This window comes from Macaca fascicularis, chromosome 13, assembly GCF_037993035.2.
Source record: "Macaca fascicularis isolate 582-1 chromosome 13, T2T-MFA8v1.1".
In the NCBI taxonomy this organism is placed as follows: Eukaryota; Metazoa; Chordata; class Mammalia; order Primates; family Cercopithecidae; genus Macaca; species Macaca fascicularis.
The window spans coordinates 40,656-52,906 of NC_088387.1; the positions used below are offsets into that span (position 1 = coordinate 40,656).

Below are 12,251 nucleotides of genomic sequence, written 5' to 3' on the forward strand. Positions count from 1 at the left end.
ACTGGGCTGGCATTGAAGGATGGAATCCACAGCAGTCGATAAGGAATTGGCGGGAACCAAAGTGGAATTTATTTTTCTGTTTAGACAGTTGCACAGAGGATGGGGCATCAGAAACAAAACCGGATGTCTCTCCAAAATGAGGTCAGAAATCTGACATCTTAGACTTAAAATAAAAGCCCACCTCAGAGCAGGAGCAGCAAGGAGAGCAGCTGTCCCTGCATTGGTGCTGGGTGGAGGGAAAACCACTGACCCTGAGAACCGATGAGAAACAGTCCTCCAGGAGTTCATGCTGGAAGACCTCGAGAGCATGGGTCAAATCGACGTGGCACCAGGCGGCTGCTAACTTCACCTCTACCCCATGTGAGTGAACATCTTTGCTGAAACAATGCAACCCTGTCCTCAAAATATCTCCCCACTTAAAATTCCAAGAAAGATAAGTCCCCGTGCAAAAAGTTACAAAACATAAGTAAACAAAGTACTGTGGATACATCCAATAATTCAAGAAACAAATTGAGCAGAGTCACAAAAATCCAAAATGTGGAAAAGATCAACTGCTGGCAAAGTATCCACTGCTGTTGCTCCCGTTAAGAGACTGTATTTCATAAAAAGCTAGACACGCCCCTCTGTGGCCTCACACTTGCCTTCTCAGGCATGTCTGCCCCAGAAATGCCTTTGCACTGCCTTCTCCAAGAGACACATACGGGGCAAGAATATTTAGGCAGTGATTGTAGACATAGAAAACACTTGAAAGCCACCCAAATACATCTCTATCAAGGAAAAAAGCTGGCATAGTCACATTGTGGAATATGATACAGCTGTGAAAATGAACTGCCGTTAGAAGCATCAGCAATGAAAAATTACAGTGAACAAAGGAAATTACTGAAAAATACACTGCTATTCCACATACAGTTCACAAACTATAACATATGACATGGCTGAATAATATACAGAGAAATGATATAACTTATGAAAAGCAAGACAAACATTAACACATTAGTCCTATGTCTGGGTGAAGAAGGGAGACCCAGGTGATGAAAGAAGGGCGCATTGTAGCCTTTCAAGACACTCGATGCTAATGCATGATGACAACAGCGCAATTATTAATCTATCAGATTATGCATTCAGTTTTGTTTGTTTGTTTGTTTGCTTTTGAGGCGGAGTTTTGCTCATGTAGCCCAGGCTAGAGTGTAATGGCACGATCTCGGCTCGCTGCAACTTCTATCTCCTGGGTTCAAACAACTCTCCCACCTCAGCCTCCCGAGTAGCTGGGATCACAGGTGCCTGCCATGATGCTCAGCTAACTTTTTGTATTTTTTTAGTAGAGACGGGTTTCACCACATTGGCCAGGCTGGTCTTAAACACCTGACCTCAAATGATCCACCCGCCTCAGCCTCCGAAAGTGCTGGGCTTACAGACATGAGCCACCATGCCCAGCCAAATTTTATAGACTCTTAGGTGTCATATATTTCATAATTAAACATAAAAAACTAAATGTTTACTGTAGTTTGTAAATGAAAGAGCAATAAAAATTGTTGCAAACTTTTAAACATCAAACCTGTTGTATAGCTCATAGTGACCCTCCTATTAAGCTGTGGTAAGCTCCAATTGGTATTTCATTGTTATTTTCTAAAAACTAGGTGAACAGATGAAAAACAGAATTCAGTTTTAAAACAAGATATTAAGATAATGTTACTGGTTGAAAGTGTCCAGGTTGTTGGTGCCTTGAACCAAGAATTGGACGCAATGCAAAAATGGAGCAAGGAAAGAATGAAGCAGCAAAGCAGACATTTACGGAAAATGAAAGCACGCTCCACAGGGTGAGAGCGCCTGAGCACAGGGGGCCCGTTACTGAAGTTTCTAGGGCTTAAATCCCCTCTCGAGGTTTCCATTGGTTACTTGGTGTGTACCCTACGTAAATGAAGAGGATGAAGTAAAATTACAAAGTCATGTACTCGGTGTAAGCCCTGTGTAAATGGAGAGGATATTTCTTGTCATACCGCAAGAGTTTCCATTTGATTTCGTTCTCGGAAGTCAAGGTGAATCGGCCTTATGTTCCTGCCTCCAGACCCTTTTCTCCTGCCTCCGTGGAATGGATGGCAGGACATGGAAAATGGTTTTGTCCAAATGACACGTCCCAGGGCACTGGCAGCTGAGGACAAGAGGGAACCAGTTGGTGTCACTGAGGAACGCTCACCCGTGTCTCCACACCGCACAGAACAAAGTGAGTGTCCTTGTCCTGAACCCTCTGAAGTGAGTATCTCGCCTCAGGGCTTTCATGAAACCCTTTTTAGGAGAGGCTCCTTCTCTCTCCTTCTGCAGCCACAAGGCAGCAGGGATAGCCCCTCTCTCGCTGAAGTTCTTCTTAAAAAAACAAAGAGAATAAAATACTAGAATTAATGTAATGAATAATAAAATAATGAAAATGAAAGTATGTTTCACAGAAGCAGCTCTGGAATTTCATGTATTGGTGGCATTAAAAGCATAAAATGGGCCTATAGGCCTGGCGGGGTGGCTCATGCCTGTAATCCCAGCACTTTGGGAGTCTGAGGCAGGTGGATCACGAGGTCAGGAGATCGAGACCATCCTGGCTAACACAGTGAAACACCGTCTCTACTAAAAATACAAAAAATTAGCCATACATGGTGATGGGGCCCTGTAGTCCCAGCTACTCGGGAGGCTGAGGCAGGAGAATGGCGTGAACCCGGGAGGCCGAGCTTGTAGTGAGCCGATATCGCTTCACTGCACTCCAGCCTGGGCAACAGAACAAGACTCTGTCTAAAAAAAAAAAAAAAAAAAGAAAAAAGAAAATGGGCCTATAGAACTCCATTTAATGGCAAAAAATTAAGGAAAGAATAAAAAGACTCTGCTAATAATGGTGACGTGAGCTGCTCATATTGTCATTTTCTCTGGGACCTAATATTGGGGAGGAGGTGGGACCACCTGCCACCAGGCTCCAGGTGATTTTCGGGCTGTTCCCCCAAATCACTGCAGCCTCTTCCCTGCTGGTCCCTTGATCCTGCTGCTGTGCCGGGCGTCCTGAGTGGCAGGAGGCACCTCGGCAGCTTCCAGTGGGATAGGCCTGCGGCATTCTGAGCCTGAATGTCGTGATCACTAGGAAGTAAGGAGACATAAGCAGGAAGGGTTCAGGGATGGAGCGGCCGCTTCTCAGGGATCAGTCTCGGGCCCGAGCTGAGAAGAATCCCCTTTCAGGACGATGGCTCCAGGCTGAGGTCAACGCTGTTTCTGTGCGTTATGATGACTGACCTGCATCCACAGGGAAGCGTATCCGGGCTCCTTTTTCCCAGGCAATGTTGGGAATACCTTGAAATGGGCACTGGTGGATTTCAATTCCAGCCTTCCAGAAGCCACTCCAAATGGAAATGGAGCTAACGGATGCAGGTGGAGTAAGTAAACAACTTTAGGTCCCAAACAACAATTTTCACATACAATATAGTGTACAGGGAAAAATAAAGCCTTGGGACCCCAACTCACAGCCAAAACGGAAAAAAATCATTAAGTTGGAAGCTGAATCATGCAAGAAACTGCCTTTCCTTTTGTTCCTAAGCAGATAGTTACAGATAGCTACATCTCCACAGGAAGCTGGTCTATGTTCACCTTATCTTATATAAAGGCTTATGTAGAGGACTGATTTACCGCATGTGAGATGAAGACGTAACTGATCCTTCCCCATCTGCTCTCTTTCTCTTGCAACCTGAGGAAGACCACAGGTTCCCTCTCTCCCCTCCTGCCCACCATTTTCCTCCAGCCCACCCTTCCCCTCCAGCCCACCCTTCCCTCCTGCCCACTCTTTTCCTCCAGCCCAGCCTTCCTCTCCAGCCCAGCCTTCTCCTCCAGCCCGCCTGGAAGAGGAAGAGGTCTGCAGCTTACATCAGAATCTCGAAGTTGACACCCAAAAAAGGTAAAAGATCCTGCGGGATGCTGGCATATACAACTAATGAGATAACGCTCTGGGTGTACATCCTAGCATACAGGAAGAGCATTCTTGTTCATGGCGGTGGTTTCAAATATTTCAGTGAGTTTTCCCTTGAATGCCTCAGTTGGGAGCCACTTCAGTTCAGCGCAGGAAGCAAGGGAGCTTCAAGGACTGGTAGTTATGAATTCAAGCTTATACACAGCGACAGATCACAGGTCTGTGGAAGATACTGGTCAATCAATATACAGAGGTAGCATTCCATAACTGAAGCATAGGGCATATCTGACTTCATCTGACAAGGCTAAAATCATGATTGTTTTTCTAACTGGGAAATTTATGTAACTTATTTGCCAATAAACAACCATCTCTCTCTCCCCATTTTCTGACATAACGCTAGTCGTTAGAGAAATGTTCCGATGATGTTCATGAAAGAACAAACCAGTGTCTTCCGCTTTAATACCACCTATTTCACACATATGACTCTTGCTGCTTCCATGTGACACTAAAAATATCGGGAGTGCCAGGAAGTCTCTTTAATCATCGTTCTCCAACGTGCTCAGGAGATGAAGTCATTCTGTGAAGTGGACTTCAGTTGACACCACTGAGAAAACGTCCTAGAGAAAGTAAAACTTGTAGTGGCCTCATACTTTACAGAAATAATCCAACTTCTTTCTTTCATTTCTCTCCGGTTTTTGGACATGAATTTTAATTGGTTCAGGGCGACCTGTTTCTGCATCAAAGTCTTGGGAAGCTTCCATCTGTTTTTATATTATATTATATTATATTATATTATATTATATTATTTAGAAATAGAGTCTCACTGTGTCACTCAGGCCAAAGTGTAGTGGTATGATCACGGCTCACTGCAGTCTCAACCTCCCAGGCTCGAGCCAATCCTCAGGCCTCCACCACCTGAGTAGCTGGGACTGCAGGTGTGCCACCATGTCCTGCTAACGTTTTATTTTTATTTTTTTATTTTTTGTAGAGACAGGATCTCGTTATGTGGCCAAAGCGGGTCTCAAACTCCTGGTCTCAAGCAATCCTTGTGTCAGCCTCCTAAAGTGCTGAGATTATAGACATGAGCCATGGCACGCAGCTGATTTATTAGTTTATTTTCTCAGAACTCTATGCAACCTGATTCTTAATACATAAGGAAAGAGAAGCCAGTCAAAAGTGGAAGTAGTTGCACACAATGAAAGTGTCATTTGGCACTTAGACAAGAGAGGCGGATTGTAAAAATGAAAGATCTACATGTCGCAATTGGCTGTGGGCTTGGACTCCAGCACTTTTTATTTTTATTTTTTTAGGAGATAGTGTCTCACTCTCTTACTCAAGCTGGAGTGCAGTGATATAATCATAGCTCACTGTTATCTCAAACTCCTGAGTTCAAGTGATCCTCCTGCCTCGACCTCCCAAGTACCTGGGACTACAGATGTGCCATCGCTCCAGGTAATTTTTTTTTTTTTTGAATTTTTGTAGAGACGAGGTCTCCCTGTGTTGCCCAGGCTAGTCTCAAACATGTGACCTCAAGCAATCGTTCCCCCTTGGCCTCTAAAGCACTGGGGTTATAGGTGTGAGTCACTGTACCCGGCCAAGAAACCAACCCCACCTGTTTTCTATATAAAGTTTAGCATCTAGATACGAAGCAAAATAAGTTTTCAAGATCAAGGAGTCTGAAGGGAAGCTGCTGGGAGGGGAATGGGCTCAAGGCAGCGTTTTCTGGTCTACAGTTTTGCTTATTCTTGGACTTTCCAAAGTCCTGAAAGAAGCAGAAGGAAAGTGAGAAGAGAGGAAGAGGCAGGAGGAAAGGAGGAGGGCTGCACCTCTGCGGTTGCAGATTAGCCCAAGCCGGCTCAGTGGCTGGGAAGGAAGGGAGGAAACCCCCAAGGCCGAAGGTGGAGTCAGAGTCCTGGGTCCAGCAGAGACTGGACAGGAGGAGGGTGCCGGGAGCCAAAGACCTTCCTGCTAGCACTGCAACCTCTTAAACTGCTTAGGCTTTTATCTAAATTTGATATGTCCGCATTTTGTAGACCTCCAAACCAAGTCACTCAGGGTAACCCAGACAGGAAGGGGAGGATGATAGGAGAAGGTGCCCCACCTGATGATGCCCTTCTGGCTTTTATCCATTCCTGGGAATGACTCTTTCTCCAACTCGGGGGATACCCCTATGGGAGAATACAGTGGCGTGGACCAGCAGTGGAGAATTCCAAGTCCAAAAAACGATTGGCATTTTCAAGGAAAGTAAGAAATCATCCTGCATATATGAAATATTGGGAAAAAGGTTGTTACTAATAATTCTCAAGCGACCACTCTGGTGAGACTAGGTTTCTCTGGGGATGTGTGGAGCAGGGTGTATGTACCGAGTGAGCACATCCCACCCTTCAGACTCCTTCAGCTCCTGTCTACTGTAGCAGTCAGAGGGCAACTCCTGTCCTCATCTCCTCTGAGCGACCCACTCACTCATTCACTCACTCATTCATTCACTCGTTAACTCATTCACTCACTCACTCATTCACTCATTCACTCCTTCACTCGCTCACTCACTCATTCACTCACCCTTTTACTCACTTGCTCATTCATTTACTCATTCACTCACTCATTCACTGACCCATTCACTCACGCACTCACTCATTCACTCACCCATTCACTCACTCAGTCATTCCCTAACTCACCCTTTCACTCACTCACCCATTCACTCATTCACTCACTCATTCACTCACTTATTCACTCACTCACTCATTTCCTCATTCATTCACTCAATCATTCACTCACTCAAATCATTCACTCATTCACTCACTCATTCACCTCTTCACTCACTCATTCACTCATCCTTTACTCACACACTCACTCATTTATTGACTCATTCACTCACTCGTTCATTCACTCACTCAATTCTTCACTCCCTCATTCACTTGTTCGCTCACTGACTCATTCACTCACTCTTTCCCTCACCCATTCACTCACTCACCCACTCATCTGTTCACTCACTCATTCACCCACTCACCCATTCACTAAGTCACTCATTCATTCACTCACTCACTCACTCATCACTCATTTATTCCCTCGGTCACTCACTCATTCACTCACTTATTCACTTGCTTATTCACTCACTCATTCACTAAGACGCTCATTCATTCACTTACTCACTTATTCACTCACCCATTCACTCACTCACTCATTCACTCATTGACTCCCTTGGCAATTCATTCACTCACTCACGGTCACTCATTCAGTCATTTACCCACTCACTCACTCATTTCTCCTTCCCTCATCCACTCACTCACTCATTCACTGACTGACACTCACTCACCCATTCACTCATTTACTCACTCATTTACTCCTTCACTCACTCACTCACTCACTCCCTCCCTCCCTCCTTCATTCATTCATTCAGCAGCACCCATGACAGGTTCACTCTGTCCTGGGCTCTGCTGTTGCCCTGGGACTGCAGCAGGGAAGAGTCAAAGATCTCTGAATCCACGGCATTCAGAGTTCAGCCAGGGGACCTTTCGAGAAGCCCAGCAGATAGGTGAAATGCCCCATGTGTGACACTGACGAGGATGTTTTAAGAGCAGCAGGGAGGGAACAGGAGTGTGCATGGAGCCCAAAATTTCTAAGAGGGTGATCTGGGGAGGCCTCACCGTGCAGGAGACCTTGCAGGACAGACCTGTGGAAAGTGGGCAGAGTCGGTAGGGAGAGGAGGGCCTGGGTTGAGGAAAGAGCAGGCTAGGCCTGAGGTTGTCGGGTGCCTGCATGGGCCTCTGGGCAGCACCAGGATCTGAAGGGACCAGAGGACAGGCCAGTGTGGCTTGTGTGGGGTCTGTGACTCCGAGTCAGCAGAGAAGATGCCTGAATTACATCCTGATAGGTGCACCCTGACTTTGAAGCTGAGGACACCCGAGACATGGAGGTGGGGTGGAGGTTGGGGCAGAGCAGGGGATGAGGAGGGAGCCTGTTCCGGTCCAGGTCAAAGGTGGTGGCCTGGCCCTAGTGGCTCCAGATGCAATGAAGAGCCAATGGGGACTTTCCTGAGGGACTTAGATGCCAGGGTGGAAGAGCACTGCAAGGCTTCAGCCTGAGCCCCTGGGAGGATGGAGTCACCAGGAGCTGAGGTAAGGAAGACTGAGCGATGGGGGGTTGTGTGGGGGGTGCAGAGGCCTGAGCTCAGTTTGGCCCCTGCAGATTTGAGATGCCCACTCCATGCACAGGCCGAGACAGCAGAGAAGGGGAAGAGGCTGCAGCTCAGGTAGCCCTGGGATGTGCAGCCCCACATGCTGGGGCACTGGGTCATGGTGTCCTCATGGCTGGGAGCTGCTTCCCTCCTGGGATGCCAGAACTCCTTTAGGGCACATCGGCAACTCCTGCGCTCACCACTGAGGGGAAGTGGGAAGGGCAGCTGTCCCTATGCATGTTCTCCTTCACCTTGTCCTAGGCAGGTCCCAGGCAGCACCACCCTCCCAAGTGGCTCCCCTTGGCCGCTGTCTCTAGTGTTCACAGCCAGACCCTAGAAGAGGGCTGGACTCAGCGGCTCACTTCTGATGAATAGAACCAGGCAAAAGAGATGGTGGTCTCTCCTGAGATTGGATTGGGAGGAGCTGAGGTTCTGTCCACTGGAACTCTCCCCCTGGCTCTTGGTAGGTGCTAGTTCTGGCAAAGCCAGTCACCCGCCCAGGGCAGAGGGCAACCTGAAGCTGATGCCACAGAGAGACTGGGGCCTTCAGTCCAACAGCCTGCAAGCAACAGAATCCTGCCAGCAACACAGAAGTGAGCATGGAAGCAGCTCCTCCCCTGATGAGCCTGAGCCTTCAGAAGACACAGCAGCCCTAGGCAGACACCTGCTGCAGCCCTGGAGAGCCCCTGGGGCAGAGGGCCCAGTGAAGCCTGCCTGAACTCCTGGCCCAAGGAGTAATCATTCCTGGGGTATAAGTGTGTGCTGGTGTGGGCCTTTGGAGTAATCTGTCAAGGGACAATAAAGAACAAGCACACACCTCAGGTCCTACTGGGTGGAAGCTGTACGGTCAGCACGGCATGTAATATCTTCCTCTTGAATTAGAAGATTCATTGCTAAGGCCAAAGTTAAAAAAAAAAAAAAAAAAAAAAACCTCTAGTTGTAGCAACATTGAAATACATGACTTTCAAAAAAAAAAAAAAAAAAAAGCCATAGCTATTCTTTTCCATCTTTGCTACAGGTATATATTAATATATGTTAATTCCCTGACTGACTGAGCAAGGGGCCAAACTCATAAGAACAGATGTGTGAGGACCGTCAGTGACCACCCTGACCCCAGCCCTTATACACAGACAAACTTTTGAACATAATCCGTAACCTTGGGGGTCTTGACACTCTAAATTTTATTGTTTTTCATTAGCTATTTCTATTCCCTAAACAATACCTGTTCATCGCAGAGAAAAATGGCATTGCCTATACTAAGCAAAAGAAAGGAAATAAAATGCTCAGAAACATTTACAGATGTATGCAGACTCACACACACACACACACACACACACACGCACGCACGCACTCACACACAGGCTCGCACTGCGTCTAGGCCTGCCTTTTCACTTATTTGTATGTCCTGAACATATTTCCATGTCAGTAGACACATATCTTTGTAGCGGTAACAGCAACTAAATATTATTGCAGCGCATATTTTTACCATCATTTATTTAACTCATCATGTTTGAACTGTTAGGTTGTATCTATCATTTTCTGTATTACAGACAATTTGATGACAAATGACCAATCCCCTAATGTTCAATATAAAAATATCAATTGTATAAGGAGATAACGGGTATTTGGCTAAAATAAAATTCAGTGTGGCCCACCTTCTCCACATGTAACGTGCTCTAAAAAGGCATGAATAATTAAATTAGCCCTTCTATTCTCCAGCACAGATCCTGAGCCCAACTGTGGGTGCAGGTGCTTAGAGCCTCGGTCTGCTCTTCTGCCCGCCAGAAGGCAAAGGCCACTCAACTGCCACCTTAAGACAGCCAGGATTCGCCTCTCCCTTTTAATTAATAGAATAATGCTCAGGTTCACTGCATGAGAGCAGCGCTCTCTGACTTTGCATTCATCAGGATAACCTAGGTGGTTTGTTTAAAACTACACATTTCCTGGCTGAGCTCCCAGAAACTGGACTTCAGTGGTTTAATGGGGGTGTGCATAGGACAGGTGATTCTGAGGACCACGAGGGGTTAGGAATTTCGCCGTTAATTCTGGCCAAGGGAGAGATTAGACCATCCAGCATTGTCTGCAGCATATATTTTTTTTCCTCTTTTGCAATGAATATTTGATGCTCAGCGGGATGAGCCCCAGGATGAGGCACACATCCAAGAAAAATCCATGCCTCTCCATCTTTTCCCCAGGATTGCCCTTTGGTGAGACTCTCCTTTGCGATTGCTTCACTTTCCCGGGTTCATAGAACAAACCTCTTCTTAGTCTCTTTTGTTGTTTCCTATCTGTTCAACAAACACCCACTGCGCAGGACCATCCTCCGGAAAGCCCTCGAGTGGGGCCGTTTGGGAGCCCTTCTTCGTGGGGTGAGCACTGAAGGAACCGGGATCCCATAAGCCCGTGCTTTTGTAGGGGCTGCTCCCTGTCCCATCGCAGGTAACTGGCACCAGGCTGTTAAGCTGTGGATGGGCAACTGGCACAGCGCTTTGAATGTGCGTATTTCAGCACGTGGAGTTGGCCGGTGAAGTCAGCCGAGGTCGGCACAGCGTACAGCAGCGCGCCTGTCCGTAGGGAGGAAGTGTCGTCCCGCCTCCCCGCCAGGTCAGTCCCGTTGCGCCTCCTCCTATCCCACTCTGACTTTCGCGCGCCCATGCGTCTCTGAGTGTAGCGCCCCGATACTCTTCCCCACCCCAAGGATTCTTCTCCCCACGGGACGAGCTGGGGGCCCGGGAGCGCCACAGACCCCGTGGACCCGGGAAATCGCTGCTTCGTCATAGCTAAGCTCGCCGCGCTCAGCTTTTCCCACCACCTGGAGGATCCACTCTCCGAGCGTCCTTCCCGACCTCAGGCTGCAGAGAAAACGTGGGGGCGGGGATCGAGGAAGCCGCGCGCAGAGGCTCCTAGCGCAGCCCCAGGAGGAATCCTGCCGCCACCAAGAAGCTGTGCGCGCGGCCGGGCTCGGCGCTGACAACAGCCGGATCTACCGGGCCTGCCGCGAGCCTCCGCGTCCAGGTGGGGTCTCCGCGCCCCAATTCCACCCCACCCCGCCATCGGCGCTCCCCGCAAGTGCGGGGTTTCCACCGGCCCCGGCGTTCGCGCCCACTCACGGTCTCCCTTGCCCCCCCCCCTCCCCGCCCCGGGAGATGCTCCCGGCGTTCTATTCCGCCCTGCCTTGGCCCGCCCAGCGAACGATGTGACCCCGCCCCCTTGCGGTCTCCCCTCCCCCGGTCGCTGCCCCTGCCCCCACCTGTGGCGCTCCGGGCATCTCTAAAGGCCCCAACCAGAGTCCTCCAACCCACCCGCAAGGGTAGCACACCGGCAACGCGGCCCCACCCCCAGGGACTCCGCCCACTTGTGGTGTTACCCCCGCCTCCGCGACCTCACCCACCGCTAGCGCGGCAGCCACCTACGACGACCCCCGCGTAGGTCCTCCTGCTCACACCCGGCCCCGGCCAGCCCCTGCCCCTTTCTCTGCCCCTTTCCCTGCCCCTGCCCCTGCCCCTAGCCGCGCCCCACCCCCGCAGCCCCTCCTGTGCGCTTGGGCCCCGCCCGTCAAGGCCCTTTGACGCTAGGGCCGGGCGGGGGCGCGGGCGGGGCAGCGTTTCCGAGTCGGGCGCACGCGGGCAGGGTCTCCATTGCCTGCTGCGCACCCGGACTAGCGGCTGCCCTCGGCCTCCTCGTCTTGGACGCGGAAGACTCCCGGGCCCCCAAGGGCTCCTTGCGGAAGTTCCTGGAGCAGCTCTCCGGGGCCGGCAAGGCCATCGGCGTGCTGACCAGCGGGGGACATGCTCAAGGTGCGCGCCCCCCTCCGGGCGGCGAGGGAGGGACGGACGGAGAAGGGGAGAAGAGGGAGAAGGGGAGAACAGGGCGAAGGGGATGGGGGAACCGGGCAGAAGAGGGGGAAGCGATGGGAGGACCCGGGGAAAGGTGGGGAAGCGATGGGAAGAACTGGGGAGAAGAGCGGGGAAGCGATGGGAAGAACTGGGGAGAAGCCCGTGCCCGGGAGCGGCAGGGGTACCTGCGGGGCGGCGGGAGCCGGCAAGGCAGCCCCGGGGTCCATGCCGGGTGGGGCGGAGGAGGAAGGAACATGGCGATAGGAACCTCCATTCGGAAAATAGTGAGCTTTCCACCCTCTCCGGTTTA

At 49.9% G+C, this 12,251-nt stretch overlaps 1 protein-coding gene and 1 long non-coding RNA gene across 2 annotated transcripts in view; both read left to right on the forward strand.

The window, feature by feature from the left end:
- Positions 1–5,249: 5,249 nt before the first annotated feature.
- On the forward strand, positions 5,250–9,347 carry LOC141408289 (uncharacterized). The gene is made up of 2 exons (XR_012421832.1): positions 5,250–5,383; positions 7,901–9,347. It is a non-coding gene; the product is annotated as an uncharacterized lncRNA (long non-coding RNA).
- Positions 9,348–10,598: 1,251 nt separating this feature from the next.
- LOC135966929 (uncharacterized) overlaps positions 10,599–12,251 on the forward strand; it is a 42,936-nt gene continuing 41,283 nt past the window's right edge. Inside the window, exons 1-4 of the mRNA XM_074012523.1 lie at positions 10,599–10,675; positions 10,957–11,120; positions 11,448–11,530; positions 11,614–11,902. Of these exons, the coding sequence (XP_073868624.1) occupies positions 10,599–10,675; positions 10,957–11,120; positions 11,448–11,530; positions 11,614–11,902 (613 nt within the window). The remainder of the gene's footprint in view (positions 10,676–10,956; positions 11,121–11,447; positions 11,531–11,613; positions 11,903–12,251) is intronic.